The sequence below is a fragment of the Melitaea cinxia genome, chromosome 18 (genome assembly GCF_905220565.1).
Source record: "Melitaea cinxia chromosome 18, ilMelCinx1.1, whole genome shotgun sequence".
Classification (NCBI taxonomy): domain Eukaryota; kingdom Metazoa; phylum Arthropoda; class Insecta; order Lepidoptera; family Nymphalidae; genus Melitaea; species Melitaea cinxia.
The window spans coordinates 11,976,835-11,992,449 of record NC_059411.1 but is presented as its reverse complement, the minus strand read 5'-3'; the positions used below and the strand labels follow the sequence as shown (position 1 = coordinate 11,992,449).

General features: G+C 32.8%; 1 protein-coding gene and 1 long non-coding RNA gene across 2 annotated transcripts in view; one reads left to right on the top strand and one right to left on the bottom strand.

The window, feature by feature from the left end:
- LOC123662395 (serine/threonine-protein phosphatase 2A 56 kDa regulatory subunit gamma isoform-like) overlaps window positions 1-11,934 on the bottom strand; it is a 48,988-nt gene extending 37,054 nt beyond the window's left edge. The window contains exon 1 of the mRNA XM_045597239.1: window positions 11,753-11,934. Coding sequence (XP_045453195.1) covers window positions 11,753-11,845 — 93 coding nt within the window. The 5' untranslated portion in view covers window positions 11,846-11,934. The remainder of the gene's footprint in view (window positions 1-11,752) is intronic.
- On the top strand, window positions 3,393-14,640 carry LOC123662396. The gene is made up of 3 exons (XR_006744493.1): window positions 3,393-3,493; window positions 5,330-5,333; window positions 14,630-14,640. It is a non-coding gene; the product is annotated as an uncharacterized LOC123662396 (long non-coding RNA).
- The last annotated feature ends 975 nt before the right edge of the window (window positions 14,641-15,615 follow it).

Genomic DNA, 15,615 nt, shown 5'->3' with positions numbered 1-15,615 from the left:
TCATCATATTGGTACTTTTTGTTAAGTTTAAAGTTTAACAATATTTATGTACTAATAAGTATATTTATAGAACCTTGTATTTATATATAGGTACACATAATATACAACGTTATTGTTATAATTGTGTTTGCTCGCAAACGAAAAAAAACCGACTTCAATTACATCGACGAGTAATACAACGTAGATCGACGAAAAAATAGTCAAGTAACAACGCATTATCAAAGATTACTCAAAAAGTAGTTATCAGATCTCGATGAAATTTAAATGTGACCACATGATAAACATCGGCTTTCGATTAAATTAAAAATCATTAAAATCGATACACCTAATAAAAAGTTATTGCGGATTTTCAAGAAATTCCCTCGATTTCTCTGGGATCCCATCATCAGATCCTGGTTTCCTTATCATGGTACTAAACTAGGGATACCCCTTTCCAACAAAAAAAGAATTATCAAAATCGGTACACCTAGTAAAAAGTTATTGCGGATTTTCAAGAGTTTCCCTCGATTTCTCTAGGATCCCATCATCAGATCCTGGTTTCCTTATCATGGTACTAAACTTGGGATATCTCCTTTCAAACAAAAAACCAATTATCAAAATCGGTACATCCAGTAGAAAGTTATGCGGTATAATACAACGAAGGTCGACGAAAAAAGCGTCAAGTAAAAACGCATTATTAGATATAGCTCGACAAGTAGTTGTTAGATCTCAAATAAATTTAAATGGGACCAATTGGCACACACCACCTTTCGATTAAAGGAAAATTTGTCGAAATCGGTCCACACGGGCAAAAGTTCTGATGTAACATACATAAAAAAAAAAAAAAAAAAAAAAATACAGTCGAATTGAGAACCTCCTCCTTTTTTGGAAGTCGGTTAAAAAACCTAAGAGCAAATGTTAATACATTAAATATGTTAATATTCTGATGTTATACACAGTTCGATTTATGTAATTAGCTACATATTGACAATGGTTTGAGGTAGCCTTGGAGCCAGTTGTAGCACATAAACGTGTAAATTACAGCAAGGGCGTGTTAAAGATATACGTGTTAGATTATTGCAAATTCAATTAATACGAGTAATAATTGAGAGATTGTCATTCTACACTTGTATTTGTATAAAGTGAGGAATACTTAACAAAATTATAAATAAATTTACTATCTATTTTAATTTTTTGGGAATTTTCCTCTATTTTGAACTAAAAATATATTTTCGTCTAGAAATCCGGAATTTCAAGCTTGCTTCTTAAGAGGATTCGACACGTTCTCATGTCAGGAAAACCAATTAAAGTCAATTAGTACCTACTAGGTTTTGCCCTCGTTTTAGAAAATAATTTGTTATTCAGTGATGTAATTATAATATATTTATTAAATGAACAAACAAAAGTATTTTCCTTACCATTCAAACAACCAATAAATTTTATGAAACAATATCTTTTTAAATCACGTTAACAAACCTTCATCGTCACTTTTCCTACCTTCAAACTACAACAGCTTCGCAATACCGTCCCCTTTGTATACTTATTCTTCATCAACTTTTTCTCAAATCATTTGTATTTTTTTAATGTAAAACCTTTTGATTGGGTGGACCGATTTCGATGATTTTATTTTAATCGAAAGGTGTTGCGTTTTATGTGGTCCAATTTAAATTTAATTGAGATCTGACACGACGGCTAAAAAAGCCGACCGGTGGCGGGATAACCATCCAACTGCTGGCTTTGAAATACACAGGCCGAAGACGGGCAGCAGCGTCTTCGGTGCGATAAAGTCAGCTCTGCGGTCACCAACCCGCCTGCCTAGCGTGGTGACTATAGGCAAAACACATGAGTTCGCGTTATTTTTAGCGTAAGCTTGTGGAGGCCTATGTCCAGCAGTGGACTGTATAGGCTGTAATGATGATGATGAGATCTGACAAATACTTCTCGAGTTATATCTAATAATGCGAATTAACTTGACTATTTTTTTGTCGTACCTACGTTGTATTATACCGTACTGTTATAACCCTGATCAGTTAACCTTATTCCCTATTCAGCACTCCTATTCTACCTATTTAGTACTTCTATCCTTTAGCAGGTGTTGTTACTTATCCGCTAAAGTTAGTCTCATTCCCATCTTCCATCCGCGCTAGACGTGTGCTTTAAAAATAAAGTTTTGTTTCCTTTTTTTAAATAGACTCTCGCCTTGAGACTTCTAACAGTACGTATAACTTTTCACAGGGTTTGCCGATTTTGATGATTGTTACTTTAATCGAAAGCTAATGCATGTAAATAGTCTCATTTAAAGTTGATCGAGATAATGAATACTTTTTTAGTAATCTTTGATTCGCATTTACTTGACTGTTTCGTATCCCTACGTTGTATTACTTTTAGATGTAATTGAAGTCGTTTTTTTTTTTGTTTGAGAGTAAACACAATTATTTACTAACATAGTGACGTAACAGACTCATTTTCAAAAGGACTTTAGTTGACAACATTCAAAGAATCTTTTCTACTATAGCACTCGCCTCTGTGACTCCGTAAGATTCGTAGCTTCCGTCTCGGGTGACCTTTGAAAGGTTAATGTGGGTCATTGTGAACAGTAAATGTAATAAAGGTGGGTTAGTCGGTTCAAAAGACTTTTTGTATTTTTCTTAAGTAGCCATTGCTAGTGCGAGTTACTATTTTGTCACAAATGATGTCGAGAAAGGATACTCTTTAAAGTAAATTTTGTGAGGTCCAAATTCACCACAATCATTTTTAAAAACGATTTTTTTTTTAATATAATTGAATTTGGTTAAGTTGAATTGAGTTTGAGGTTGTATTTAGGGAAAAATATAATTAAGTTTGGTGTGACTTTACGTTAAAGGTTTTCAAAAACACTTTCTTGGTTTGTTAAGATACAAAACAACTTTTATACCGTAGTAAGCGAAAGTTCACACTTTTATTAACAGGTTAGAAACTTACACACATACATTATTCACTTATTTGATTTACAAAATTTTCAAAGAAATTATTTAAAGATGTTAATAGGTAGGTACTTTATTAAAGTATTAGTTATATGGATCAGTTAATTAGAACCATACATGATTTTCCAAGTAACACAACTCGATTCCCTACAAATGACTATTTCGATGATTCTATCTATCACTAAGCTTTCTTATTCTTTCACCAACATAACAGTTTCCATAAACGTTAGAAGCTGTTCCCATATTATAAGCATCAATGCCTATTTCACAGGATACTGATGAATCTAACCGATTTATAACCGTACCCAACAGGTAAAAATTTCTAATAGACGACTGTTTGTATACACATACTCAAAAAGAAATAAATGAGTATCGTAATTTAGGAGCTTTTTATTATAAGTAGTATTATTACTAATACAGGCTATATACGTAATACTATATTGTTTAAGCCTGTTTTATTCCATTGCTGGGCACAAGCCTCTTTCCCCAGTAGGAGAAGGATCAGAGCTTAATCCACCACACTACTCCAATACGGGTTGGCGGATATATGAGTAGCGATCGCTACAGGGGTACATGATAACAACTGGCACAGTGGTGAGACCCACAAGGACTGCAGAAACATCTAGACCACGGCAAACATCTGTATGGCCAATACGAATGTTTGTCGTGTGGGGGAGATCGAACCCACAACCGCCAACGCAATAGCTACAAACCAGAGCTGTGACCATTGCGCCAACGTGGCGTCAGTGTGGTAATATAAAGTCTTCAATAGACAGACTTGCCTTAATCTTTTTTTTAAATCAGTGCTATCATGTTATTATTTTTTCGACATAATAGTTGTTTGGACTGCTTTGACGCTACTAATTCAATTTTATTAACATTATAAGTGATTAAAATTTGTAGGTAGCTGTTTTTAAATCTTTCACGTAAAAACTATTTAACCGATTGCAATGAAAACTATAACGTAGATAACCGATGGCTGAGCAAAATACGTAGGCTACTTTTTATTCCTATATTTCTACGGGATTGGAATGTTAGCCAAATAAAGTCAAAAGGCTCAGTTGTACAATAATTTCGTTATTATGATGACACCATAAGAGTTGTCTGATGGCGTACTAGCGAAATAAAAACTTGACAAAAAACACACAAATAAATCATGTTGACCATACGAACACGAAATATATAGTAGAATATTGCCTTAGGCAATAATAATAATCTTAGTAGTCAAGCAGCTAAAATTGATTCGATGTAAAATATCACCAAATTCTCTACACTTCTTACATACAATAAACAAAATATTAATTCTGTATCCGCGATTGGACATTCGTTTTATATATTTTAAAATGTCGTATTCCTGTATTGTGCAGAATAAAACATTAAATAAAATAAATATTACTATTGCATTGTTAAACTATATTTTAAGAGAAGAGAATAAAGACGTGCTGTCAGTATATGTGGTGTTTGATTTCATCACCGTTATAAACAACACATTGTATTAAACTATACACGGGATTTTGCGACGACAAATCGCTTTTTGAATGCTCCATGGAACAGAATTAGCACAAAGTGTTCACTCATTAATTACGAACGCCACTCGGCGAATATTGGCTGTTACAAAGCAGTTTGTGACTTAATCCTAGACTAAGTCGCCGTACATCTATACATATAAATAAAATTGAAGTGTCTGTCTGTGATTTCAAAATAGCTGTTTTTTGAAGTGCGTATTTACACGACACTAAAACACAAACGAAAGATTTTAAAATTTTTGTCTGTCCGTCTGTCTGTTTTTCTGTTTGTCAGGACTAATCTCCGAAAAAGCTGAACCGATTTTTATGCGACTTCCACTGATTTTGAAATATGAGTAAATATTTATTAGTTTAGTATTAAAATATGTGTGTTGACATTTTCTACGGAGATTCCACCATTTTTGTAGTGAGAAGAAATAAAATTTAGTAACAGGTATATACAATTTATTTTTGGTCTACCGATTATATACGTAGTTCCTGCATTTGTGGGAATTCTGCCCTTACAGGGTCAAAATAAGGGATACAAATTTGTAAAGAAATTCGTCACTTTTGGTGTGAAAGGATTTATCATCAAAAATAAACAAAATACATACAGTTTTCGAGAATTCTATCCTTAACGGGGGTGAATTGGAGATTGAAGGTTATAGTAGTCCGTTCGATTATTTTGATGTTAGTGATATAAATGCTTTTTTTTGGTTCTGATTCAAAATGTGTTTCAGGGGTTTACCAGATCCGGTTTTCCGGATTGCAATCCCTACTTAATTATGCTACAAAAGTAAAAATTAAATATGTCATTATTATAAAGCTGTATATTCATTTTTATTTGATGCCTCTTAACAGTGCAGAAATTGTACAAACTAGCAACGTGAAATGGAAAAAAAAAATTAAAGCCACAGAAAGGCACATTCATGTTGAGACTGTCGCATTGATTGCAAACGTCAATAAATTGTGTATGTGTGAATTGATCATTGTGGTTCATGCAGGGTTCGCCAAACCGATTCATAAAGGTAACCGTTTGAAACGGTTACCGTATGAATCGGTTACCGATTGAAAAGGTTACCGATTGAAAAGGTTACCGTTTTATTTCGGTTCCAAAACCGTAATAAAACGGTTACCGATTAAACTGTAATACCGAAATATAACGTTATGTATTTCGGTTTTAAATGATTCGGAGAAGTAACAGGGAGACAAAATCTGTGAGCCATCGTTTGAAATGAAGAATCTGTAATGTTCATTTGCTTTTATTGATAATGCTTGGTTTTTCATAAGACTGGCTTCTTTAACTATGAAAGTAATTAAGGTTTTTGTTTTGAATTATTCGTTATATGAAATGTAAACATTAACGCGAAAAAGAGATGAAAGCATGCTCGCGCCACGCCCGGGGCCTGTCGTCTATCACAAATAAATAAGTTTTAAGTAAAATCACGCAACACACGAGAGCGAATGAGATAGAGATATGGTGTACGTTCGGACCGCAATCCGAGCTAGCGCAGCGCAGCTACGAGAACGGGAATTGCCCGCTTAAACTTACGACGCGAACGTTATGCCTACTACCGGTTTATTTCGATACTGTATTACCGATATGATTCGGTTACCGAATGATTCTCTTACCGTTATTTTGATTCGATAAGTACCGTTTTATAAAGGTAAATAACCCATACCGGAATATCCCTGGGTTCATGTAGGTACACTATTAGAATTTTCTGATATGTGATTATTGTGTATCCACGGTTCTTTCATTATTAAGACATTTTCTGATTTATAAATATCCATTACTAGCTGTGCCCGCGGCTTCGCCCGCGTTGAAATCGATGTGTCACAAAGTTTTCCCGGCAAACTTCCAGTGAAACTCGTATCAAAATCGGCTTAGCCGTTCCATAAACCTTCCTCTTGAAGCCCTCTCTCCATTGGTGAAACCGCATGAATATCCGTTCAGTAGATTTTGAGGGAATCGATCACATACGCTTTTGGGGACTTTGTTTTATACACTAACTGTTGCCCGCGACTACGTCCGCGTTGTTATGAAGATATGCATTACTATTAAGATGCTTAACGCAAATTATTTTTTTATTTCAGTCATTTCATTTCAGTTATTTTTATATAATCTCTCTATACACCACATTTTTTTTAGGCTGTAGTATAAAAAACCTATCAGGCGAACTTATGGCTGCTGTATATGTTTCATACAAACTATCATCACCCCAAAAATCCGTTCATAGCGGACGTTTACTAACTATAATCTACCTCCCTGCCAAATTTCATCTTTGTCCATCTTGGATGGATGGACTATCCATCATAGTTTTTGAGTTCTCGTGATGAGTGAGTCAGTAATCTTTCTCTTTTATATATATAGATTACGATGTATTTTTTGACACTTTCTCACCATCTATAGAGCACACATTTTAAATTTCAACTCTCTTACTTCAAAAACATAGGACTTTCATACAAACTTTCAACCCCCGTTTTATCCCTTTAGGAGTCGAGTTTCGTAAAATCCGTTCTCAGCGGACATTTACACCCTATAAAGAACCTACTTAACAAATTTCAAGTTTGTAGCTGTTATAGTTTCGGAGATTTCGTGATGAGTAAGTCAACCTACCATCCCCCGTTTTAACCCCAAAAGGGAGTTGATTTCTAAAGGTACATGATTTGGACACCTTTTCATCATCAATAGAGCATACATTTTAAATTTCAAGTCTCTTACTTCTAAAGCATAGGACTTTCGTACAAACTTCCAACTCTCATTTTACCCCCTTAGGGGTCGAGTTTCGTAAAATCCATTCTTAGCAGTAGTTTTCGCCCTATAAAGAGCCTACCTGCTAAATTTCAAGTTTGTAGTTGTTATAGTTTTGGAGATTTCGTGATTAGTGAGTCAACCTACGATCCCCCGTTTTACCCCCCAAAAAGGAGTTGATTTCTAAATATACATTATTTGGACACCTTTTCACCATCTATAGAACTTACATTTTAAATTTCAAGTCTCTTACTTCAAAACACATAGGACTTTCACACAAACTTGCAACCCCCGTTTTACCCCCTTAGGGGTCGAGTTTCATAAAATCCGTTCTTAGCGGATATCTACGTCTTATAAGGAGTCTACCTGCCAAATTTCAAGTTTGTTGGTGTTATAGTTTTGAAGATTTCGTGATGAGTGAGTGACCTTTCGCTTTTATATATATTATAGATTATAGATTATAGATTATAGATTATAGATAAAATAAATATACAATAAGAAGCTAGTTATTAGTTGCTAAGTGTTTGCTGTTTTCACAAAGTTTAACCAAATACGATAGTCTATATTTGGAAAGTGCTAATCCTTATTCTAACTTTTTCGATTTAATAAATAATTTAGTGATGTTCAACGATTCTACATGTGACGTGTTCATCACATATAAGAACGACATAAAGTAACAAAATCGTACTGTCTATTCATGAATAAAAGTAGGTACCTATCTTGTGCAAGGATTTTACTAACCGCAAGCCAATGGCCGTCATCTGTCTGGGGTATTTCATTATCTAGCTCGATATTAGCTTCAAAACTTAATTAAAATTAAACTAAGCTCTAGATTTTACACAGACATGATGATTTCCACAGAAGAATCATTAACGTCAATACAAACTATACAAATAAATAAAATTGAAGTGTCTATTTGTAATATTAAAATACCCGCTTTTTAGTAAATGCGTATGGATGTATTATGTATACACGGTACATGTACCAAAATACCAATTTTTACAATTTTCTTCTGTCTGTCTGTCTGTTTGTTCCGGCTAATCTCTGGAACAGCTGAATCGATTTTGACGGGACTTTAACTGGCAGATAACTGATGTAGTAATGAGTAACTCGGGCTTCTTTTATTTTAGAAATTTATTTATTTTATAACTCTGTGAACTGAACAATAACTTTTTTGTTAAATTCCACGCAGACGAAGTCGCGGGCACAGCTAATGTGACATAAACGTAAGAAATCAGTGAAAATTTAGACAAATGTGACATCAATTTACGTAAAATTATTTAAAAAAATACCTATGCTATTTTAGCGCTTTTGAAGGCAATTAATTAATTCAAAGGAATGTGTAAATAAAGTTTTTGAACAAATTTAAAGCTATGACAAAAGTCGTAATAATATAAACTACTTAATTATGGCTACGGTTACGTACGGAATGGTCGCTCTTATGAATCAATAATATATGTTAATTATAGGTATTATTATATACCTATTATTATTGAAAGACGTTCAATAGTGATAAAAGCGGCCATTACGATTGAGAAGGACGCTTGCGGTACACGTAACACGATATTATGGTTATTTTCATCGCATTTATAACAAAGATTGACAGATTATGTTAACTGTTGTTTTTTGTCATTTATAACTTCAAATAACGAAATACACGTGCTAAGAGAACAAACTTAAATATATAATTATAATGGAACATGTATTTAGTCCACTCATTTGTAAACAGTTTTTAATAGCGCAATTTGTTTTCTATTACTTAATTAATTTTTTAACAATCGACTCGCCCCGTTTCACACTCCATTTAGTAAATTAAAAACCTTCGACCTTTAACATTTTTATTAATAGATATTAATTACAGCGTACGACGGGGCCTTGACTCATATTTGTTGTTCCTAGGTAGATTTTATGACACCAAAAACGATAAAAATATGATGTTAATATTACTATCCCCCCATTACGCAGATACTAAGTACACCTAAAAACTGTTTTTTTTTTTCATCCAAAGTGATTCCTAGCATCTATAGGTACTAATATTAAGCTGAAAAGTTTGTTTGTTTAAACGCGTTAATCTCAGGAACTACTGATTAGAATTTAAATAATAAATAAAATAAAAAATTCTTTGGATGTTGATGCGTTGGATAGGCTATTTACCGGGGCAGGCTACAAGGCTATCTTTTCGCCAAAGGAACGAGTGTGAAACCGCGGGATCAGGTATTTCACATTTGTGATTGTGAAGGTCTAATTTAATATCCTGTGGTGGTAAATCTGTATACACCATCTATAAATAAACTAATTAGGTACATTGTAGGCAATTGTAACGAAAACGTAACGAAATCGTTTTGTACACATTAATTTTTTTTACATCAAATGACATGATCTATACTGTAAATATATTTCTAATTTAAGAACAGAAACCATAAAAGTAAACGGATAAATCAGCCAGCTAGTCCAGGACTAAATAATTCAACTATAACTATGCCAACGACGAAATCATTAGCTATAAGTACATTAGTAGTTATAACGCTAAGTTTTTCTAAGATTTGACTATTTCTTTTTTGTGTTTAAATATTCTTGGTATCGAAGATAGTCTTTAAAAGAAATTATAGTAAAAATTTTACCCGCCAATCGAGTCGCAAAAAAACTAACCAGTTCATATAATGTAAATAGATCTCACATGTTACGGAACTGCGAACAAGTTTTTACTGTGAATACTTTTGGTAAACAAAATTGTATTAGCGACGATTTTATTATATATACATATATTCATGTCAATGACATCACACACGTTCATAATATTATAAAAGAAAGAAAAATATATATAAAATGATAAAATATAAATAAAAAGAAAAAAGAATTTTCACAACAAATTTTTAGGTTGTCTGAAACATACTAAAAGAAATAGCTTGGCTAGTCATAAGTCCGCCCAATGTACTACACAGTCTGTAACTTTAATCTTTAAGATTTATGTATCATGTATTCGTGGAGTATATAAACACTTTTGATACTATGGGACTTACCGCGAATGACTGTCAACAGTCACCCGTGATATTTAATTTCAAAAACAGATAATTAAAATTTTGATACTAATCGTCATGATTTTTGTAATAAAACAAGTTCATTATAAAGCTATGCAAATGTTGCGGGATTAACATTCCGTAAGAGCATTTCTCCTTCACTATAATGACGAGCCTGCAACCCAGATATATGTACTAACCTTAAATAGAAAATCATAACCTTTGTAACTGATTGATCATAAAAGTTGGTTACGGTGTTAACGGTCGAATTGAGTAACCTCCTCCTTTTTTTTAAATCGGTTAAAAATAATAACGAGTGTGGGGACAAAAATTTAAATTATTATTATAAATTATATTTTTCAAATATGTTATATGAATATCATTAATTTAATTTTAATGATGTGTCCATATAAAATTATGTCATAGTGATTATGGTTATGCAGGGACTATAGTTAATTGGATTGAGTCATACCTCGAAACCCGATTTTTTTTGTAGTAGTAGTATAGTGTCTGGCTTTAAGTAATCTCACAAATATGTTACTTCAGGCGTCCCACAGGGATAACATTTTGTACCTTTTTATGTAATGTTTATATTAACGACCTTCCTTTATGTTTTCAGCACTGTACATCCTATATATTGTATGCAGACTATGGTCCCACGCAAACTATAATTTTAAATCGAAAAAAAATGTTATCATATCGTCATATGTACTTGTTACAACAGTACTTGGTACAAATTCACCTGTTCCAGACATGAGCTGGTTATCCAACAAATACTCTAACCAAATAGACATCTTTTAGGAAAGTGTCAAGTAAAGATCTTTACCCGGTGCATATAAATATGAACCAAATAGATTTTTTTTTTTTATCTATGCACGTTCAATTTAGGTTTTCTTTTTTGTATGTAGTGTTTTATTCCTTAATTTTTGTAAATTTGTGTCAATTGTTATATTTAATTTACTTAAATCTACTGTATTATCTTTTTTACGCTTATTTTTCACTGTTACATGCATGTAGTGTTTGCCTACATAAATTTGACAAACCTTTAAAAAAAATTACTTCAATTTTTATCCAGATAGTTTAAGAGAAAACTCAGCATGACTTTTCTTTAAAGCTGCTGGCCTAAAGTACGGTGGCTATATTTAAACAAAATAAAAATTTTACGGGAAATAGTTTTAATCAGTTGAAATATTCTATTTATTTTGAAGTATATTACAAAATCAGATAGATAAGCATTACATGTAAATAACTATTTAAATAAATACCCTTAAAATAATATTTGCACCATTCGACGGTTTGTGAGGAATCAAATGTCAGCATTGAACTTGTACAGACGGAAGCGAGTATGTTTACGTGTACAAGATCCAAATCATTAATATCGATTTGCTTATTTTCGTTCGATCATCTGATTTCACTATCTCTAGATTATTTATTTTATTATTAAAAGTTATAAACAACAAAGTTATAGCTATTATATAACTTTTGGGTAATGTTTGGTTAAGGTGACATTCCGCTAAATCAAATTCAACTTACCATAATTAAGGGCCTATCAACGGAGCGTCGCTTCTGGAACATGGTGGATAGCGAATGCCGACTCAGGGTAGCGGAAGTCGTTGACGTCAACATTTTCACCACAAAACACTAAATACCAACACTATTTTCGTAATTATCTTTCACGTATCCATCGACACTGTACCATTTGCGCACTTGTATCACCCAAAATCTTTATCCATATTTTCGGCATGCGAAGCCACGGAACTACCTTATTTCGACACGTGTAACGTATAAATACGTGTTAGATCGTTAGAATGGCACTTCGACACTAACTTTCTCTACAAATGATTCACGTAAACTGAACTGAAGCTCGACCACCAGGGTATTTAGACGGTAAAAGAATTATTACGATTAACTCATATAAAATTAGATTACGCGGTGGATAAACACGTCACCTACTTTATATATCAATAATCGGCTAATTTTGTCCACATGTTAAGTTAATTAAAAAAAACACATGACATGACTAAAGCTTTAAAAAAAAACTAAATGTAAATAAGCTTAGAATTATAACAAAAGAGAGGAACTAGAAGTAAGAAAATAGCTTTTATATTCGTAGCTTTGGCAAGCAAAACAATGGAATTTTGGGACACTATTTACTATTAGAAGAAATATTTAAGTTTGAATTTTAGACGATACAAAAAGCAACAAACGCTAACGTACAACTCCGCAGAGGTTTAATCTAAAAAACCCGCATTATCTGGATTATTTAAAGCGTACAAAAACTAACAGTGACATCATTGTCGTAAACATCTTTAGAATAATGTTATGCATTAGCATGGTGTGAGTAAATCAGCGGCTTTGATGTTTGTACAGAAGGAAACAAACCGCCAAAACTAGGCACAGGATAGGTACTAACAATCCGTTTAGACAAATTTCTTGTCTTATTGTTTTCGAAATTCTCAACGTCGACGACTAAATAAATACTCTTTATTATGTTAACACTTTGCAAACTTGCTCACGAAACCATCACGTCACGTCAAAAATACTTTCAGCCTTGATGAGGCATAATATTTATAGAGTCCGCGATATAAGACAAACATCTGCTGTTATCATAAAAATGTGTATTGAACGCGAGTTTTAAACATTTTCTCTCGAAATCACAGTACTGCAATTCGCAGAGGGATTAGATACGCCGCGCCGCGGCGAAAGACAAAATGCGCGTTCACTCGCGATAAGAAACATAACAAGAAAATCAATGCTGTTGTAAGTGTTATGAGCGTAAACGTAACCGGAATCGTGTAAATGATATAAATACGTTTAAAGTTATAATAGCCGTGTTATTATATCGTTTATTAACTATGAATAGGTTAAGACGTGGACGTTGATAAAAATTGAAAACGAAAGTTAGCTCAACGGAAATAGCCTTTAAATTTCCCACCGCTGGGCCAAGTTTGGAGCTTAATTCGCTCCGTTTTCAGTGGACGGAAAAATAAAACTATAATCATTTAAGAATCTTTATTACTTCTATTTAATACAAATGTTCGTTTCTCAAGTCTACTTTTTTGTATTATTTGTTTGACCAACGTAACATAAATAAACAGCTCATTTATTTACATAAATACAGGTCACGCCTTCGGTTACAATGTCTGAAAATTCTAAATTCAAAATACAGCAGATGACCTGCTCCGATGCGCGCACGCAGTAACGTCACGTCAGGAGACGCCCACGTAACACAGAGAAAGCAAATAATGACACGCCAATGCCAAGAATACCCTCAATTTTTTTTAAACTTGTGCAGATCGTTTACTTTATATGGCAAATTTATACATAAGTTAAGACATCACTGACCGATATCAGTGAAAGCTGCAAGTTTAGCTCGTAAAATTAAATAGTGTTTGTTTCATCGAACATCAAAAACTTTTAGAAAAAAAAACTATAAAAAAATCATTAAACTGCATTAAATCATCAGGCAACTTAATCAAACTACGACTTTCGATAATTTCTAAAAACCATTAATTAGGGTCAAGATAATCAACATGCCTATCTCGATCGCTACGTTTAGTTATCAAAATCGGCGAAAGTGGCGGAACAGCCTTCGAAAACATTTTACCTGAATTATATAATATGTTATATCATTCACTCATACGATATCATTGCAGACAAACTGATTAAATAAACAAAATAATTATAAAAATTATGCAAGAGTCATCGTTCCAGTTTATACTGGTTACCCTTATTCAGCTGCTTAATAATTTCTCAGCCTTCTGGATTTTAGGCCAGTTTCACCGGTCGCTGATATACGAGTAGCTATCTGGCTAATAGCAATATTCAACAGATAAAAATGAATAAAAAAAAATTTCTTATAACCATCAAATAATAATAAAAATATTGGATATCCTTAACATTTTGCTTGACACGTTAGCATTGTACTCGAGGTGTTGGAACTGTTTCTCCAGTTGCAGATAACGCTATACTCAAGTCTAATTTTGAAGTTAGATAGGTTAGGGGTTTTTTTTTTATTCATGTCATGTTTATCACTTCAATATATTTTTATTTTTGCTTATTTATTGCCATATAAAATGAACTGAAATATTGAATATTTTTCGTATATAACAGTAAATAAATAAAAATAAAATATATTTAAGTAAAAAACATAACATGAAATAAGGTTGTATGGTCTTAGACCTCTTGCCTTTACAGTTGTTTAGACAAAAACAATGAATTTATGCTTACATTGCTTTGAAGCGAAACGATAAGTGGCGCGCCATTTTTTTTTAAAGCATCTATCTCTCAGTCGTTAAACATCAGTTGTATCGTTTGTTAAAAAACCGTGTGAAAACGTTAAATTAACGTATGAAATGTTAAAATCATGTGCGAAATGTGAAAATAGCATAAGAAAGCTACGGAACAGAGCATGAGTAACGTAAGTTGCATCGTTTGTTGATCTTGGAGTCGAGATCGTTTTTACGTACTCCCGTTTGAAAATAACTTGTAAAAATAACGTATGAAATGTGAAAATAACGTGCGAAATGTGTAAATAATGTGTGAAATGTGAAAAAATGCTTGTGAAATGTGAAAAAATGCTTGTGAAATGTGAAAATAACGTATGAAAGCTGCGAAATTCTTTTTCTAATTTTAAAACTTTAACCATGGATATCTCCATAACCATGGCGTTTCGAAGTGTGGCAGTGGTACCGGGGGTAGCGTTCCCCATCCTCTCCCCCGCTAACCCCCACAATCCCGAAATTCGATCGTACCTAATCTAAAGCTTTACCAGAAATAGTCTAGATATCATTAGCAAATATTATCAATCAATAATATTATCATATCATATTATATTTATTAACTTTATATTTTAACTAAACACATTTTTTCATATTTTATAATCAAAAATTTCTTTTAAGTACAAGTAACAATAAGTACGTATCACAAACAGCACAGCTCTCCACCTTATCAATATCTGTTATAAAAGTTTTTAGTAAGAAGAGAATCAAAAGAGTAACGATATCGGCACCTAATCTCTTTAAAACAAAACTCTCGAAGGTAAAAATATAAGCCAAGGCTCAAGGTAACGTATTATCAGTATATATGGGTCTTATCTGTATGTGGAAAACACTAAATTTTGTTATTTACTTTATTTTCGTACTAGCTTTAGATTACACGATTTTGGCTCGTCTCGTCTGTTTTTTGTAATGTTCATTCTCCTAGTGAAAGAAGTTTCAAAATCAGTTAAGTAGGTTATGGTAAAAAAAATCTCCTTTATAACATTAGTTTTCTTATATTAGTTATATACCATTGTAAAAAGTCAACTAAAAACTTAAAAAAAATCTACTTTAATCAAGAAGGTTTTTACTTAGATAATTGTAGAAATAAAATACAAAGCGTATGTTGCTATTTTC